Here is a 20181-nt window from a genome sequence, read left to right as displayed (position 1 = left end):
ATTCTTTATTATGTTTTACAGGTTTCTGGATTTTCTCAAAATTTCTACATTTTATCCTTGAAAATATAAAATGCAAAGTAGGAAGAAAAGGTAGAGGAAGGGTAGAAAGACTCCTGTCATATTTGTCTAGGTCAGAGAAACAGCCCTGAAATTGACAGCAACTAAGAACAGAGTGACCCACAAGCTTATGATTGAAGACAGTAATGTGTGCTCTATATCAATAGGAAGTGAGGAACAATATGGAAGAATTTTCCAAGAAATCTTCCAAAGCAAGTCAAGGTAGTGCAGTATATACATTGTTTCTGAATGATTGGTTGAGCACCCCATCATACCTGTCCAGAAATTGGTGAGAACCGGTATCTGTGCATTTGATATAATATGATTCTCTTCGGGTCTGAGTCATCAGAAGAGGATTGAGGTTCACAAAAAAAGTCATTGACAGTGCCATTGGGCCTTCTGTGTCATGTGAGTTCTTGATACCAAGGACGAATTTATTGCTGAAGGTCATGGGTTAGCATCAGTGCAGCAGTACCATCTTCAGTATTACTGTCATCAGTGCCCCAATGAAGGCATATGTCCTTTGGATCTTCTGATAATGTTAGGGGTACCTCTCCAGGCTGGTGGTTGGTAGCTGTTATTGGCAATAGACATTTATGCATTGGGAAGTGTGGCTGTCTTTGATGGTTTTACTTGGAACGGCCGAGGTCCCAATAATGGGTTTGCCTTCCCGTCCTCAACCTCAGATAACAGCTTTGGGCCAAGATTTGCTTGAAAATAGCTTATCGGCCTTCTCTGATTTCAGTTCCCGAGTGGTCTGAATTTAGATGTAACTAAATGTCAATAAATGGCAACATATTATTAGTGAATCAATGTTTTTGATTATAGTCTGTGTGAGAAATCGGGTTATTAGTTGAGGGAGGTGTAAGTATCCACCTCTAGTAATGACCACAGTCCTTTTCAAGATGAACCATTTAAGTCATTAAATTAACCTGTACTGAACCCCTTGAAAGCTATACACAAAGCAGATGGGTTTAACTAAGAGGCAATATGTAAAGTATTTCTGCAGTAATTGAACAGCAATAAAGCTGAAATGCAAAACAATAAAAATCCCAAAACGATTTCAATTTGTTTTTTAAACTCTAATACACAAAAGTACATCAAAAAGACAATACTCCAAAAAGGGGAACCAGATATATGCAGTTCTAATTTTTAAGCAGAAATACCGCCAAGAAGCACAAAGAGCAAATGATAGTCAATGGCTGTGGTAGAACAGGACCCAGGTGAAATTTTACACTGACTGTGATGACGTTAGAGTCGGATACCCTAACCAGGTTCATCCTCGTCAAAGATTTTGTCTTCTGACTTTGGTACTTTAAATCCCACTCTTCAACAGGAGTACACTTCTAAAGCCCACAGGATCTCAGGAGAGGAAATTAGAGACTCACAAGTTGGAAGGGGGAGGCCAACAGGAGTGTCCAATAAAGCTCCAGTTGCCATTGGTCAGATGGGCAGTTACAGGAGAAAGCCTCTTTAGCTTGGTGTGTCTCTGAAGCTTTAACATGAGGTCAGTCTTATGACCCTTGGAGTCCACTTCTTTGTCTTGGGTATAGGAGGGAGAGCAGGTCCAGGACCCAATGGTTCTCTTCAGGTTGCAGACAGCAGGTTCAATTCCCTTGTGATGTTTCTCAGGACCAGAAGAGTTCTGAAGTGGGTCCCTCGAGATGCCAAATTTACACCAAACATGCTCTAGAGGGTTGTAATGGCCCCTGGGGATCCCCTAACCAATGGGGTATGGTTTCTGGGGCTAACCATGCCCACTTTAGGCATTTTCAAGATGGCCAAAGTCTTCAGCCACACATAACATGGGCTCTGAGGGATGGAGGTGTGTGTGGAGTATGCTACGATATGCCTAGTGTCCTTCCAAATCTAACACTAAAATCCAGTTTGGGGCAGGTCCTATACCCACAACTACCTCAGAGACTCAAGTTTGGTAGAACAAATTTGAGCTTTCAGTAGCCAGGCAATGAATACACTGAAATTGATTTGGCTTCTTGTTTCCCTCCTTTGAAGCAGTGGCGGCTGCTTCCACAGAGCAGCAGTGAGGCATGTCCGGGGGGATGATGGTGGGTTAAAAAAACAAATCACTTACCTGCCGACTGCTGCCTCTCCTCCGTCCACTTCCTGGCTTCTTCTGTGCAAACAGGAAGCAGGAAGTACCCGGAGACCCAGGCTCCCCATAGCCAATCACAACGCTGCCATGCAGCTTTGTGATTGGTCTGAGCGCCGTAGTTTGGCATTCAGCCAGGGTATGGGAGCCTGGGCATGTTCCCCACCCATGCTATAATGCAGCCTGGGTGGAGAACCTACAAACTACGCATGACTGTGTGGCCGGCCCCAGAGGGTCGGTCAATCAGTCACTGCACACTGACAGAATGCCCACCACTCCTCCCCCCTGATCTGATAGCAGAGCAGATCCATCCCGCCCCACCAAGACGCCACAGCAGGAACCAATAAAATGATAATAATGTCAAGTTATTCTCATTTTATTTTTCCTTTTTTTTACACTGCAAAAAGCAGTGAGGCAACGTTTCTCCGCTTTAACGGAGGAGCTGCCACTGCGTTGAAGTGCACGCCAAATGTTATACATAAACCCAGCAGAGCTGTCAAACAGACTTTGACACTGTAATGTTAAAAAGAGGCCCACTGCGATTAGAGCCAGTCTGGCCGGGGGTACAAAAGAAGGGCCCTGCCCAAGTGTCAGCTTACATTTGTCTGTGACAGGGGAGGAGTGTTTGAAGTGCACTCCAAGCGTCATATGACAAAACCCATCAGACTTCTCAAGCAGGATGTGTCATTCAGGCATTTTAATGTCAAAAATGATCCTCACGGCCCTACCCTGGATATTCAGGCGGGTTCAGATGGGTTATCACTGCCCATTCAGGTCAACTTACTGCTTGCTCCTAGGAGCAAGTTCATAGTAATTCATCCCTATTCATACTATACAAACACAAGCCATATCATCCCATACAATGCCAGACCATTCCATAAAATACTATACAATGACAGGCCATACCATACCATACCATACCATTCTATACAATGACAGACCAAGCCATACTATACCACAAGACATACCATACCATCCTATACAACGACAGGCCATGCCATACCACACCATACTATACAATGACAGGGCATACCATAGTCATACCACATAAGACTGTACAGTGACAGACCATTGCATACCATACTATACAGTGAGAGACTATACCACACCATCCTGTACAATGACAGGCCTTACCATACCATACCATACTTTACTGTACCATGAAATGCCAACGATAACACCATACCATACTATAAAATGGCAGGCCATACCATACTACACTATATAATGGCAGGCCGTACTGTATCATATTTTACAATGACAGGCCATACCCGACAGCAGCGGCTGGTGGATTTTAAAAGTGATAGGCGGATATGTGATTAATTATCATTGATGCCACCGAACACTCACCTGACACAGAATATCCTGCATGTGAGCTGCACAGAAGGCATGCAGAGATTGCTTGAGATGCCCCAGCATTCTATAGTAGGGTCCATGAGCTCCCTGTCGCGAGCTACCTCGCATCAGCCAAACTCCTGGTACTGGACGCCACCCATTTAGCACAAGCATGTGCTCTCATGAAACACCTGTGGTGTGTGTCGGTGTCTGACTGAACACAACAGGGATGTACAGCACCCAACAGTGCAAGGGGAACAGCATCCGGCCGGTCAGCAAACACAGTGCCACCACGGGTCTGCTTCACGTCACCGATGCCCTAGCATGGATCAAGAGTGGTTGGAGACCCCCTGCAGAGTGGATACAGCTCATATCTCGAGCCTCTGCTGAGCCGATGTCCATTACTAGTGTCAACACCCCAGGGCACTGGCAGCAGGCTCAGAAGTGCACTGGGCATTGTGCAAGCAGCAGAGCCCACCCTCTTGTTAGGCAGTATGTGTACTTTAACTATGTGCACACAAACCAGTCCCGACGCTACGCTCATGTTGTTAACCAGCATGAGAGCAGCGTCGGCATTGGTTGGAGCAAGCTGGCTCACCGTTTAAATCAGCACTAGGGGCGTGTATTGTCTCCACACAGCTGTCTATCACAGCTCTGGTTGGGGAAGTTTAAACTGCACGTCAGGCTGGCCACCGCAAGATGGTCGGCCAAAGGGACATGCACAGTTTTAACTGCTGTAGCCAGGCACCCCTCCTGCCTAATCCCAGTCTGCACTGCAGCGATGGCCCCACCCGCAGTGCCTTCAATCCCAGCTCTGGTGACTGACAGAGTGAAAAAATAAAATAGGTATAAAGTCAATTTATTACCATTTTGTTTTTTACGTTTACTGTGCCCACAGCAGTGCGGCGACGCTCCTCTGCCCAAATGGAGCAGTCGCCTCTGATACCACACCATACCATTTCATACCATATCATACTATACTATACAATGACACGTCATACCATACTATACGAAGACAGGGCATACCATCCTATGCACTAACAAGCCATAACATCCCATACCACACTATATAATAACAGGCCATACCATACTACATAGTGACAGGCCATACCATACCAGACAATGACATGACATACAATAGCATACCATACTACACAACAGGCCATAACATACTATACAATGACAGGCCATACTATACTATACCATACCACACTATACAATGACAGGCCATACAATACAATTCCATATGTATACAATTAAAGGCCATACTACACTATACAATCACATGCCATACTATTGCATACCATACTATACAATCACAGGTCACACCATACCATACTACATGAAAAGCCATACTATAGTCATACCATACCTTACTATACAATGCCAGGCCATAGTATACCATACCATGCCATACCATACAGTGATAGACCATACCATTCCATACCATACTAGACTATCACAGGCCATACCATACCATACCATACCATGCAATGACGTAGCATACCATATCATACCATACTATACAATGACAGACCATATCGTCCTTTACAACAAGAAATACCATAACATACTATACAATGACAGACCATACCACACCACACCGTACTATACAATGACAGGATATATCATATTCATACCATATCATACTATACCATTCAATGAGACGCTATACCATGCCATTCTATAAAATGATTGGCCATACCATTCCATCCAATACCATACAATAATAGGTCATACCACAACATGCTCGAAACAAACGAAGGGGGAGGAGGATAGCACCTTACTTCGACCTCCTCGGGCTAAATATCAACACATATTAAGAAGAAAGGCTTCTGAAGTCGCAATTTTTATCAAGTGATAATTAAAGGTTAAAGTGCAGCAAAGTGCAGTACTTTGTAAAAACTGCCCTCACCCACAACGAATTGTGGCATGCTTCATCATAGGGCTGCTGCGATGCCTCAGCGCAGACCAAAGCTTGAGGCGGAGGAATAGGGTGGGGAAGACAATACAAACACACAGAAAAGGAAAAGGATCCAAGGAAAGATTAGTGCAGATTATAAGTCTAAAACTAACTAAGGGATATCCTCATAATAGTTGTATTCCTGGATTTCCCTGTTCAAAGGTAACTCCCTACCAAAGGATCGTGATGAAGTGATTGTATTAGGCACCCAACACCCCTCCGTTCTGCATAACGGTCGACATGTTTCTGCCAGAATTCGTATCTCTACCGGCATTCGTAAGGACTGTCGGATCCCTATGCAACATACCTTTCTGTCAAGATACCTATAGTATATCTGATTACTCTACCTGTAATTTGTGGAAATGTGGGTAGTCCAGTAATCACACTCCTAATGAGATATGTAAATGGAAAGAATAAAAAATACAAGTGAAGAGAGTTCTTGTATTAGTGCATTAACGTGCATAAATATGACAAAACAAGTGGCTAAGGGCCAGATGTAGGTAAATCTGAAATACCAATTTCTTAATAGCGATTTTTACCGATTCGCTATTAAGAAATTGGTATTTCCTATGTAGGTAAAGATTCGGTAAAAAATACCGAATCCTCAATATTCCTTATTACCGAATCGGTAATTGAGATTCGGTAATAAGGAATACCTACCCATTCATTTCTATGGGCTTGGAGGCCCATAGGAATGAATGTGAAGACATTCACTATTAGCGATTCGGTATTACCGAATCGCTAATAGCGGGAGCACTTTCAAGGGTGCCAGGGTGTCAAAAGGACACCCTGTTGCACTCCTGAAATGTGCATGTGTGCACATGTGGCGCACATACATGCCCTAAGGACATGAATGTGTGCCACATGGCACTTACCAAAAAGCAAAAAAGTGATTTCTTAAAGGAAATCAGTAATTACCACCAACTTGAAGTTGGTGGTAAACACCGATTTCTTAAGGCTCAAAAGCACTCTTTAATGTGCTTCCTACATTGCATTTAAGGAATCGGTATTACCGATTCCTTGAATGCAAGAGCAATAAGGAATCGGTATTTACCGATTCCTTATTTACCGATTCCTTACCTACATTAGGAATGGCTAAATACCGGTCGGTAACGCTGAAATTTACTGAATTTCGGTGTTACCGACAAGGTATTTAGCCACCTACATTTGGCCCTAAGTGCTATATTTGCTACCTTTATTTATTTATAACCCTATTGGTGCGAAGCGGCCTTCGTAATCGTTATCATGTCACCACTTGTGAGGGAGCATTGCCCTATTTTGCTTGTGATTTCACTGATGCAAATTATGAAAAAGAAAGCATTTGTCCATATCATTAAAAAGGTATGAACACACCTACTAGTATAATAATTGAAATCATGCCTATCACAGTAACTTGCCAAGCCCTTTGCGCTAAGCGCTTAGGTACTGATGTCATAAAACTCGGTACATCTTACAGAGTTTCACTATGTGTATCGCTAGAACTGGCACTAGGGAAGAGGGTGACCCCCTGTAGTCATACACTGGTTGGAGAAATGGTTGTTAGATAAACAGGGTAGATTGAGGCAAAGCACATTCTCGCACCTACTGCAAACATCCTGTTCCTTACTTAACCAAAGGGCTAGCGGGGACTGCCATTACACCACATTAGGTAAAGCCATCATGGTTCCTCTCAGCCCTTGGTCTTACCAACAGACTTGTTCTTGTGTCGTGTTCACTCACTACTCTCATTTACGGAATGCCCGCACCAAGACCTCCCATTCCCCTCCTTACAACCTCAAGGGTGGTGTGCCTCCACTCTGAGGTCCCTCCTTGTGCCGTATAGATTTCAGGACTCGGCCCCTAGGACCCATCTACACGCGGGGCGTGTAGGCGTGACGTCACCTCGTCGGAGCGTCGGCGTGCTAAAGAGAGCTGGACCGCTCACTTGGTATGACGTGTCGGCTCTCGGGGATAATGCGCTAACCAAAGTAAGGCTGTGTATTGATGCCATAAATTAGATGGAACGTGGATGAATTAATGGGACAAGTCTAACAAAGACCGACACATGGCATAATGTCCCAAAATAGTCTCTCTCTAACCAAAAGTTATATAATATCCATAACAGCCTTCACATGCGGCGTGACAGAGGGTATTACCAGCAGTCAAATGTCGCAAGAGGACATGGTACTGCAGCATTCATGGCATGGAAGTGACGTTAAACATAAGCTCCCAGGAGTCTGGGAGTTGTAAAGCCCTGAGAGTCCTGTATGACGCAAACCTCTTCTCTCCCTAATCTGTCTCATGGGTCGGGTAGTGTAGTTTCATTCGTATTATTCCCCAGTGTGCAGAAATGTTGGAACATACACCATCTGTTAGTAAATGACTGTCGCTTGACTGTAATATAAGAGGTACCACTAGGCTCAAGTACACCGCTCTCCGAGCCTCCTCAGTTCAATCAATCCACTGGCTATCAACTCTTCTGGGCTAATCTTTTTTGCCGTATTCATGTGATTCCCTTCAAACTCAAAAGAAGGTGGGACAGGCAAAACACACCCACTACTCCAGTCTCCCAATCACAACTGTAACACACACAGAGAGGAGTAGGGTGTAGGGTTCTCTAGAGAGAGAGAGGTGACACCTGCTCAGTGGAAAAATACTGCCCTCATTCACAAAATTGTGACATGCTTCATCATCGGGCTAGCTTCAATACACCCCTGCGCAGACCAACGCCTGGGGTGGAGCAAAGGGAGTGGAAGACAATACAAACAAGTAAATAAATAATAGAATCTGGGATCACTGAAAGAAAAAGTGCAGTGAAGATTAAAACTAGTTCAATTGTATCTTAATTAAACAATTGTATTCTTAGACCCACTGACCAGGATTAAAAACGTGAAGGATGGTGGTGACAGGAAAGTATTAAGAGTTCCTTCACCCCTCCTTACTGCCAGATCGTCGACATGTTTCTGCTGTTTTGCATGTGCCCACAATATCAGGTCACGACAGCATTCATCAGGACCTTTCTGATCCCGGTATCTTGAGATCCCTCATAAACCCAAAAAATGGAATGCCCGGAACCAATGTGAAATGTAGAGTTTGTCTAATACTGTCCAGTATAGATCATCCACCGTGTGTCTCATCTCTGCATAAGGAGTCGTGAGTCGTGTTGTTGTCCTCTCACAATGGATGTTACAGCAGTGCTCCATTGTCCTCACTTTCACTTTACTTGATGTTATACCCACATTAATTAATTGACAAGGGCATTTAATCATATATATCAGGTTTGTCGAATTACATTGATCTGAGTGCGTTGTTCCCATGGGTAGTTGAGCCCCACTTCTACATTAACAGTGTTTGTAGTGAGTCTGCACACATCACACGAGCCACATCTGGTGTGCCCTGTTACTGGGAAAGCGCCCACAGGTCTCTGTGCTCTGCCAGAGGTATGAGGCGGGGTCTTGTGTGGACCAGGTGGTCCCTGATATTAGGGCTCCTCATAAAAGAGAATAGTGGTTTGTCCAGATGAAGGCCATTAGAATTAAGTATACGCCAGTTCTTAAAAATGATGCATTTCACCTGATTTGAGGCCGTGTTGAATGTAGCCACGCATGCGGCGTTTTGTTTTCTGGTCTTTCAACTTTTCCCAAGAGAGCCTCCCTCTGGCAGTTTTGTGCTCTCTTCTGGGCTCTCCGCACGACTCTGGTGGGATACCTCCTACTTTCCAATTTCCCTGCCAATGTTGCTGCCTCCTTCTTGAAGGCAACAAGGTCAGAGCAATTTCTATGAAGACGCACAAATTGCCCCACTGGGAAGTTCTCCCTTAGAGATTTTGGGTGGAAGCTTTCAAAGAGCAAAAGCCCGTTTCTGTCAGTAGGTTTATGGAACACCTGTGTGGTCAGTTTACCTCCACTGGGGGTTATTTCAAGGTCCAGGAATGGTAAGCATTCTTTAGTGATAGTGGAGGTGAAGTATAGGAAGGTATTCTGGCTGTTTAGCCATTGCAGAAAGTTCTCTACTGATTCTTCATCTCCCTTCCAGATGAGGATGACGTTGTCTATAAAGCGTCTCCATATCCGGATGTTTGGTGTCCAGGGCTCTCTGTGTTGAAGATATGCTTCTGTTCGAACGCAGAGACATACAGGCCAGTTAGGCTGGGCACCAAGGCGCTGCCCATTGATGTTCCATGTGTTTGCAGATAATATGACCCTTAATACTCAAAGAAGTTCTTAGTGAGCGCTATCTCAGCCAAGTGGATGATGAATGATTTAGGGGTGCAGTACTGCCACTCCTGATCAAAAACCATCTCTTCCACCACCCTGGGCGTTTCCATTTGGGGAATGTTGGTGTACAAGGATTCAATATCCAAGCCCACTAGGAAATCCTCTTCAGGGTTAAAATCCATGTCCTTGAGTAAGGTAAGGATGTCGGTGGTGTCCTTTAGATACACCTCCCTACTCAGGACCAAGGGTTTAAAGAAAAAGTCACAGAATCGTGACAAAGGTTTCAACATGGATCCAATGCCCACGACTATGGGCCTCCCTGGAGGTGGTCTGCTCACTTTGTGCACCTTTGGGAGTGTGTAGAAATATGGTACTACTGTGTCTTTCTGCAGCAGGAAATTTCCTTCATGTTCCGAGATCCAGTCATTATTGGTGGCCTCCTCTATCACCGTGGTGATCTCCAGTTTCAATTCTGGTGTAGGGTCTCTAGGAAGGACCCTGTAATCTCTCTCATCTCCAAGCACTCTCAAACATTCCTGGTCATTTGCTGTTCTCGTTTGGATGACTATGGCCCCTCCCTTGTCTGCAGGCTTTATGACCATGTCTTGATTGTTTTTAAGTTGGTCTAGTGCCTCTTTCTCCTCTCTTGTGAGATTTCTGAAGGGTTGTGTGTGAGACCTTCCCCGCTTTCCACCTCGTGAACCACTGCCCTTTTAAATGTGATGACTTCAATGGGGAGGGTGGAACTCAAAGGTGTGAAATTGGATTTGGGGCGGAAGTTCATGTCTCCTCTGTTCTCTGTCCTTTCTGGGCGTCCCTCAAAAAATACTTTTAGTCTTATTGCCCTAAAAAACTCTGACAGCTCTTGCCGTAGTTTAAATCTGTCTAACCTGTTCGTAGGAACAAATCACAAGCCCTTGTTTAGCAATCTTTCTTGGGGTGAAGTGAGTGGGGTGTCTGTAAGGTTCATCACTAAACTGCCTCCCTGGTGGTCCCTTGCGAGGGGTCCCATGACATGCTCCTTGTCACCCTCTGATTGAGATCCTTCCATTGTAACCCTAGTGTTCCTCTTTGCTTACCATACCATACAATGAGAGGCCAAAATGAGCAAATACCATACCATACTACACAATGACAGAGGATACCATACCATACTGTACTATATGATGGCCGGCCATACTGTATCATATTTTACAATGACAGGCCATACCATTCTATGTCATACCATATCATACTATACAATGACAGGCAACAGAATACCATACCATACAAACATTGGCAAAGCCAAAAGCTTGCATAGGTGATACCTATTGGCTTTGCCAATGTTTGTTACGTTCTTCTGTTTGGTGATTGGGTGCCTTTGAGTCTGTTCACATATTTCAGATTGTCTCGAGTATCCAATAGCATGGGAGGTCCTCCAAAATAGAGCCCAAACCGAGTAACCATGACATGGCTTTTAGCTTGATGATCGCTTTCTTAGAGCACCTTTGAATTATATACCTTGGAGCTAAGTTTGGGAGTACTCTGGACATCAGAGACTCCAGCTTAAACTTGGATCTCTATGTCACAGTCAGTCAGTGTAAACATGCAAAACTGACTCAACAAGATCTCGCAAATCTCATTCTCCAGTACACATCAGTAGCATATCGAGGGGTACCATTTGCAAGTTCTTTGATGTACTACCCAATAAATAATTTTGGAGGGCTGTACTGCTATCTAAGACTGAGAAGAATTCGCACAAACACATATTAGAACATTGAAATGTCAAGCGCTCCATTGAAGACAATGGAGTGCTCCAGGCTTCAAATGGCTGATAGAAGCCTGGAGCTCCAACATTCCAATGTTGTTGCTGTGAAGAAAGGCCTCACGGAGCCCGAGGGAATTTCAACCCCCTTTGGCTCCATGAGGCCTTTGTTTTACAAATTAGAATATTCTGCCCACCAAGGTCAGAATGTTCTAAGAGCCTTATAGCCCTCCGTAGCGGGCTCTACCAGCCATTAAAGACCCGCTCCCTTATTAAAGGCTGGAGCGGGCCTTTAATGGCCGGTAGAGCCCGCTACATCGGGCTCTAAGGCTATAATAATGACTCCTGAGTCCTGCCATACCGTACCATACAAGGGAGTTATGCTAATCCTGCATAACTCACCTAGATTGCTGTGGTTGCCAACGATTTCGAAAATCCAAGTAAAATTACAGAAGGGCCTAAACATTAGGCAATTGGGGCTCACGGCTTGAATTTCCCATTATGGCTGATAGAATCCAATGTGTTTTTCCCAGGACCCTTAAGACCGTGCTCCCTGCCAGGCACAGTGTAAACTCTTCCGTTCTCCAATTTCTGGCTGCTATTACCTAAAAAGCTTCATCATTAAGCCTACCTCCTGCTGTTCATAACAAGCTGCTGATCTTGAGATGTAAAAAGATCCTAATTGAGTGGAGTGCAGGCTTGTCTTGCACTACTTTAGTATTGAAAAAGAGGGGAACTTGGCACAATAAGGTAGCGGTCTAGTCCAAGGGCCTCATGGGGAAGATTATACGAGCGCTGACAAGACTGCACTGGGTCCAATATCTATCTTCAAAGTGATTCACGTCTTGTAATCTACACTTGTTACGCCTACCTATTAATGTCCACAGGTTCTGCATTACAAGCAGAATTAACCATAGGATGGTACTACAAGCTCCTGCAAGTTGTTATGATATCTGTCTCTGTTTGTTTCACCAGATCCAAAACCTGACGGAGGGTGTCACCTATGTGCTCCGAGTGCGGGCAGCCAACCAGGCCGGTGTTGGCAAAGCCTCAGATGTAACCGACCCAATTTTGGCAGAAACCCGACCAGGTCAGTTCATCACAATTGTTTTACATTGTGTGTTATTTTGCTTGTCAGACACGTTCATTTCATCCATCTAGTGCAGTCTTCTCCAAGGAGTAGCTCGTGATCTGCTAGTCGCTATCTAGCTACCTGCAACTAGCTCTCCTGTGTGCAGCCCACCTACTAAATCAGAAGCTTGTGCTTGGTTGAAATAATGTGTCCCAAAATTGTAAAGTGTGTATTTGAGATGAATATGTATGTAGTTTCAGATCTCATGAACTGATGTTTTGAGAAAAAATGGATTCCCACAATATATGTAAAGCTAATATTTGAGTGATAAATCATGCAGCTTTGGAGATACTTATTATTAATAGTATATTACCTTGGTGCCAGCGGCATTGCACTTGTGGCTGTCATGTATTACTCATGCAAAGGCATTTCAAATTGCTGGTAATCGTGCATAGGATGGCCACTCCTGTCATTTTGTCTGACGTGGTCACTATATTTTATACAAATAATAGTAGCTTGGGATGATTTTCATTGAATACAAGTAGCTCTTATTACAGAAAAGGTTGGAGACCCCTGTCTAGTGCCTCGATTTTGATTATTCTGGAGCAGCATCCTAGAGCAGCGTCTGGGCGAAATCCAATTTGACACCCGTCTTGCTCCTCCTCCCCTCTCCAAGATTTTCCCTTTTCTAAGTGCTATACATAACAGGAGTTATTATTAATCAGTGTTTAGGTAATCTTCATCAATTACTTTATTCGGCTCAACTGAGCCATAAAAGTCAGCGAAAATAAAAGAAAACCACATACAGTATTAAAATTCATAAAATTGAGAGAGACATTTATTAAAAGTACTAAAAACAGTTATTTAAAAATATATGAACGGTAAAAAAGTCATTCAATAATAAGATAGTACCTTTATAGCACTTAACATGTCATTTAAAATGGTAAAGGCCGCGGCATGAGATCTGGTTTTTAATGCTCATAGTATAGCGCAGAGAAACTGCATGCTTTGTGCAGTGTAAAATGGGCAAAAAGTGCATAGTACTTTGTTCTGCTGAGAATTCACAATGGGGAAGAATTGAAAACTACGTGCCTTTTACTGGGGAAGCTAGCAGAAAGTGAGTAGTTGGAGACGAAACCTTGTCAGAAGAAACTTGTGCCTCTCGTTTACAATGATGTGTAAATACAGTGGGAAGCATGCAGGAAAAACCCTCTCTAGTCTCTGCCCATGTCCCATGTATGTTTGATTAAGGAGTGGTTTAGTTTGAGTCAGGGGAATAGTCGACAGACTATGTGGGTTAGGATAAAATGTTGGGGCACCAAGTCTTTCAAAGCTCGTTTTAATGTACTTAAGCCAAGAAATATCCAGACAGTTGTCCAGCTTCAGACAGGCCTGTAAGATTGACCTGCATAGATGGGCTTCTGGGTTTTTCCAGATTATGTGCCATAACAAAAGTGGTTGTATTTTGATATGGTCTTCTAGCTAATCAAGCCCAACCTCTTCATAGCACAAGGCCGTTTGGTTAGAATCTGGAGCTGCCAGGAGTCTTCTTATAAACTTATAAACAGTGCTTAATTTGTAAAAAAATAAAGAAGTGCAACTGCCTAAATATTTTCCAAGGAGGTCGTGGCCCACTTTCGCCACTGATATGGTTCACTTGTACCACTGGGCCATCATCGCACTGCCCACTTTGTTCAGTGGTAGCAGAAGACCCACAAGGAAGCAATATTAGCCTTTGAACCTACTAAACAGGTTTAGATGCGAGATCATCCGGAGAAAACAACTGCACCAATTGGTGACCTTTACAGCACAGTTGTCTTATTAAATGCTCAAAATAATGCAGGGATTCTGAGAGGACACTTAGGAAATATTCCAGTACTTTTGTGGTGCTCTGCGGAAGACCTTACACCCCCCGTTGTTACTAGTGCATACTCTCCCAATTTCACATGGCCTATCTATTATCAGAACATATAGAGCATCCTTCTTCACTTATTTTTTTTTTTAATCGGTCCCTTCAAGAAGATTTTGAGAATGTAATTTAAAGGGGAATTGTGGACAATTTACAATCTTTTTGACAGAAGCCCCTTACCATGTACTCTCAAAGCCAATGCGTGCCCCTTTCTAAATTCCTCTGTATTAAATTAGATCAGATTCTAGTAGTCTATCAGTCAACGAGTCTGCACGTTTTACAAAATGTTCAGACCTTCCTAACACTCGATTAAAAAAGCTTTACATTAAGTAGAAAGTTCTGTTTTGGTCAACGTGAAAGGGTATATCGATTTTTAAAAACCTCTGTTAATATTGAAGAATAGTAAACACAAGTGTTCATTGCGTTGGGCAAAACACAGCTTTAACCCACTGCATGGCCAACTCATCTCTTCATTCTTCTGGGGGCAATAACATGTGTATCAAACATCTGAGGATCTCTCTCTTGCTATGTGTGTCTCTCACTCTCGGACAAAAGGTACACTTTAAAATGAGACTCCTTTCCACAGTTTGCTCATTTTGTGGGCATAAAGAACAACCGTGCTGGACGTTGCAAGGCCTTTGTTAAGAGGATTAGATTTTCTACTTCAAAAGTATGGAGGGTGAGGGCCTGCAAAACTAAAGAAATACAAATAAAGGGGTAGGGGGTGACTGAGAGCCAAAAGTAGCAGCCCCCTCACTGCATAGTCAGTCACAGGCAGCTCCGTTACGCTGCTGGAATTACTGTGCCCCAACAATTACAATGTGTTTCCTGTCTGTATTTATTTTTAAAAGCGGAAAAATACTGAATTCTAGGCAAAAGTTGAGCAGACAGACAGCATGGACAGTTTAAATACAGGATGAGATTTCCTTAAATACAGGCATATGTTAACATTTATTTGTAGTATTATACTAATATGTACCACTGAGTGTAGTCTTTTGTTATACGTGGCTGCTTAGTTTGTTGAAACGTGACAGGCATCCATATTTGAGGGCACATTGAAGAGTTATATAAACGCGGAAATATACCATTTTAGTGCCACATTTATTCTTGAAACAGAAAATAAATATGGATAAATACCAATAAGATGTCCAAAAAAGACGGATAAATACAGATGGAAAAATTACAAAAATAAATACCATAAAACCGGGAGCCCTAATTAAGACCAGCTATTTTCTGGTCTTAAACAACTGTCTCTAACTGAACTTAGAGGCAGTTTTGGGGGTTTTGCACCATACAAGGAATTCCTTGTAAGTATCGCGAAGTGGGGTTACCGACAGTTTTTTCACTGGAACGCCCACCTTGCATTTCATTTTCGTTAACTCTCGCTAACAGAAGTGGCAATCTTTAAAATTCACGTTTTCGCTGGACACGCTAACTGCAGTTAGAGTCAACTTGTAAATAAGGTGATAAAAAAAGCCGCTGTAACGTAAAAAAATTGACCCTATGGCGGCGTTAAGTTCATGTACATATGCCACCATGTGTCTCCAACATGTTAAATGCTGCAAAGACTTCCTGTGACAATCTGTGCCAGATTCAAGTCTATCTAATCCTTTGAGCTTGTACAAGGGACAAACTTTGCCTGATCCTAGAAACCACAATCAGTAACCCATCTGACCCCTTAGCTCACAGAAAACACTTCTCTTCCAGAAATCTCTAACTTCTCCTTCATGGTCTTAAATTTCACAGAGCGTGAGCTGGTACAGGTTTATTTCACCTGTTTGCTAAGGAACTCGAACTCCTCTACACCTCAAAGCGCTCTCTGGCAAAACCTCTTTCGGGAAGCTCTTAAGACCTGCCGCTTCCTCTCCCATGTCCCTCAGTCACTGACCCGTGCTGCTCATCCACGCATCAGTTACCTGGGTAGATGAAATACATCACTGTGTCTGCAAGCATGTGACTAAAATGTGTCTACAACTAGATACAGGCATGTAGAAGTGATGGTGCATCATGGCTTTAAGTGGGCCGGGTCCCACACCCGGGAGTATTTTAGAACGGACATTGAAACGGGTCCCTGTCAGGCCCTATTTTCATGCCCTGAGCTTCACTGGGGAAAACATGTGCATTTCTGAGCAATTAATTTAATAAATGTACAGGTATTCCATGTCAGTGATTTAGTTCCCATCCGTACTTCACGTTTGACTGAATCTTGCTCTCCATTAGAGTGTTAGATACTGCCAGGATGTTGTGTTTTGTACCTTTTTTGTTCATCCAGCATATTACTCTAGCAGTGTGCATGCTTTGAATTGAGTTGCCTGCAGGTGTTTATAATGGCCACAATTAGGAGGGTCTAGAGTTGAGGCTGAAGGCAGTGTGAGTTTCTCACTGTGCCTGTCAGTGGGTTAAAAAGGTGTTCAGAAAACATGTTGATTTCTGAACAATTATTGTAATACATGTACAGGTATTCCATTTCAGTGATTTAGTTCCCTTTTATATCTCACATTTTTTACTGACTCCTGCACTCTTTTAGAGTGTTAGATATTGCTATGATGTGTTTTTGTTCATCCAGCATATTACTCTAGTAGTGTGCATGCTTTGAAATGAGTTGTTTATAACGGCCACGATTAGGAAGTCTGGAGTTGAGGCTGAAGGCAGTGTGAGTTTCCCACTTTGCTGGTCGGTGGGTTAAAAAGGTGTTCAGAATACATGGTCATCCAATCCTTGGCCTCTCTGCAGAGCGCACACAGACAGCCATTGACAAAGCCAATAGTCCTGGCTGGTTTTAGCGAGCTTCAGTTGCTGTGTTATTATATCTGGATGCAATAACAGAAAGCTCAGCGAGAGACCAAAAAAGCTGTCTGGGAATCAGACAGATTCCCTTCCCTGTTGTTATCTCACTTAAAGGCATGTGATGCATGATCAAGAAATGGTGATAGTTGAACAGACTGACTTATGACCAAGTAGAGATGAGCAGATGAAAACACGTGTCAGTGTACAATACTGACTCCATGAAACACAAATTAATTATCTTTCTTGTATGAATCAATCAGTCTGCAATTTTGGAATTTGTTCCAAAGTGCTCCCAGTTTCAAAGAAAAGAAAACATTTACAGGATTACGAAATGATTTTCCATGGCTTGTGCCATTTTGTTCAAGTGGATGGGCTGTGATTAGAAGGATGCCCCACTGCCAGCAATTTCCTCAATAGAATAAAACAATCTAACAAATGCAAATGCATAAGAAACAAATTGTCAGATTAAATAACCCACGTGTTTATATGTATCTATAATGTGTGCATTTTGTAAAGCCCAGTACGCTTTCTCGTACTTGCTAATGCTTCAGTGCCCTCTTTCGACTGGGGATGGCTGCCGGTTCGGCAGATTCGTCTTGTATGTGGCGCGTGGGCAGATCCGTCTGGCCGGCGGCAGTTCCGTCTAGCCGAGGTGCTCGTCGGCAGATTCGTCTCTACCAGGTGCTCGTCAGCTGGCCCAGGTGCTAAGTCACTGCCACGTATTTCTGATATTTGTTCAAAGAAGCAGAATTAGAGGGAGTCTTTTAAGAAGTGGATATAAGCTAAGAAGTGGATATAAGCAGTGCTTAATTTGTAAAATATTAAGTGCCAGGGCTCTGACCAGAAGGCCAATGCAGCTTGCACCACCCATCGCCCCTGTCATCAGTGCCAAAACAACTACTAACCCTCTCTCTTGCATGTAAATGCGACAGTAAAGATTATTCCAGGTCCCCAAAGGTAAAGGAATGGCTTGGGGAGGCAGGTATTAGTCATTTTTAATGTATATTGTTTCTCTAAACAGCTGATATACTGCTCCTTTCTAAATTACATGAGCAGCGCCACCTTGTGGCAGACTGCCCTAAGTGTGGTGTTGACAATTAGGTACGGGTGCCGAGCACCGGAAACCAATTAAGTGCCGGTGCTCAGCACCGGAAAGCTCCGGCTCAAATTAAGCACTGGATATAAGCTTTCTTATGTTTTAGAATAAGTTGCGCTTGCAAAGCCTTTGACGAGGCAGTCAGGGCTGCTGGTAATGAGCGGAACAGGACTCGATTCAGTTTGTTCTTCAAAGCACAATGGAGGCGTGACTGGAAAAGCGCCTTTACAACTTGTAATCCCCCCTTGGACCGGCATACTAGTCACGCTACAAACAAGGCACATGCAAATCGAATTTTAGGCATAGCTTAGCCGGACATGCTAAGATCAGGACCCAACCACCAACTTGTTCTTCTAAGGGGGTAGGAATGTATTGCTCATAAATTAAATATTATCTGACGAATCAGAAACATAAATTAAGCCGGGAATCTAAAATGCTGACAGTAGTATAGTTTAGGCTTACTGTGACGTGGCTGCAAATATGGGAGTGTCTGCTTAGACGGGCAGGTGTAAACTTTGCCGCTGCTTGAAGACAAATCACGTTTGGCTGTGCAGGCCACATGAAGCATTGCTAATCCGTGTGTTAGCCTAAGTGTTAGCGACTTCTTTAAGAAGCTTAAACTCCTGCTTGGCACGTGCGTCATCAGCACGCTTCTCAATATAACCCCAGACACTATGCAGTACTTACAGTTGTGCATCTCGTGCTCCACACGTGCACATTTCTGATGCCCTAGATCTAAATGCTCACAAGTCAGTGGAGTTGGCGTTGCAGATAAAATTGCATCTGCAGAGACAGAAGTATTGGCCCTCTTGTCGAAGACAGGGGCGTGGAATTTGTGTAAACCACCTGGTGTAGACCTTAATAACCTCACAACTATAGATGTCTTTGAGGTGGACTTCTTTGCGGATTTAGGATTCCCTTCAAGTAAACAGCAAACTCAGGCCCAAATTCACTAAGATTTTGTGTCAGGGTTGCATCACTTTTGTGATGCAGTCCCCGCAAAATCCATTTTGGCATTTATTAAGCCATGCAGAGTTGATTTGAGTGACTTTGGTTTGGGTATGCGCAGGGCCACTGGAATTATGCGATTGTGTGGCCAAAGTAATCTTTGCATAATTATAGATTTGCCGCATTTGCCACATAATCCCTCATCTGCTGCACAATCTGCAGAATTCAACAAAAACATTTTTTTTTCTAGGTTAAACGGTTCAAAGGTTACTAAAAACAAAGCGACACGTGTTTCAGCGCAGTGGAAGCCCGTTTGCCAAGCTGGACTGGTCACCTTTATGTTGCTTATTGCTATATAGGGGTGTTAAAATGGTACTAATGAGGTGCAACCAATGCCCATATATTGTTTCCAAGTTTAAAAATGAAATAATGAATACTTTTACAAAATGTGCCACATTATGCAACATAATTTGCCTTTTCTAGCAGCATAATTTATTCAACCCTGCCCCATAATTTTGCCCTCTCCTGCCGCATGATTCCAGTGGCCCTGCGTATACGTTATTTGGGAAGACTATGAGTGTTTTCGTGCATCCACCCATGTATTTTGAAGCAAACTCAGATGTACAAAGACTTGTAAACCTGGGTTTTCGCCAAAACCTGACAGAGGCGTAACAAAGAGAAATGTAATTATTCAGTAGCAGCTCGTGTCAGGGAAAAGAGGCTTGGTAGGAGGGGGGAGATGGGGGCAACAGAGAAAAAGAAAAAAAGAAAAAATAACGTACCTGCCACACTTCAGCTCTACGCTCCTCTGGCTCTACTGCAGGCAGGCACAGGGTCTCAGAGAGCCCTGCAGCCAATCCTGAACCTGCTCTCATGCAGAAGAGCAGCTTTAGGATTGGCCTGAGTGCCGTGAATTTGCGCTCCCAGACAGACTGGAAGCCTGTGCCTGCTCTCTCCAACCCGG

General features: G+C 43.5%; 1 protein-coding gene across 4 annotated transcripts in view; it reads left to right on the top strand.

The window, feature by feature from the left end:
* The window catches only part of MYOM1 (myomesin 1), a 709264-nt gene that overhangs the window by 352442 nt on the left and 336641 nt on the right, over positions 1-20181 (top strand). For all 4 annotated transcript variants that reach the window (XM_085605828.1, XM_085605831.1, XM_085605829.1 and 1 more), the window contains one exon: positions 12381-12495. In XM_085605828.1, the coding sequence (XP_085461954.1) occupies positions 12381-12495 (115 nt within the window). The remainder of the gene's footprint in view (positions 1-12380; positions 12496-20181) is intronic.

Source organism: Triturus cristatus, chromosome 5_1, assembly GCF_964204655.1.
Source record: "Triturus cristatus chromosome 5_1, aTriCri1.1, whole genome shotgun sequence".
Taxonomy (NCBI): Eukaryota; Metazoa; Chordata; class Amphibia; order Caudata; family Salamandridae; genus Triturus; species Triturus cristatus.
The sequence above is the reverse complement of the archived record's forward strand: the minus strand, read 5'-3'. Positions and strand labels throughout refer to the sequence as shown.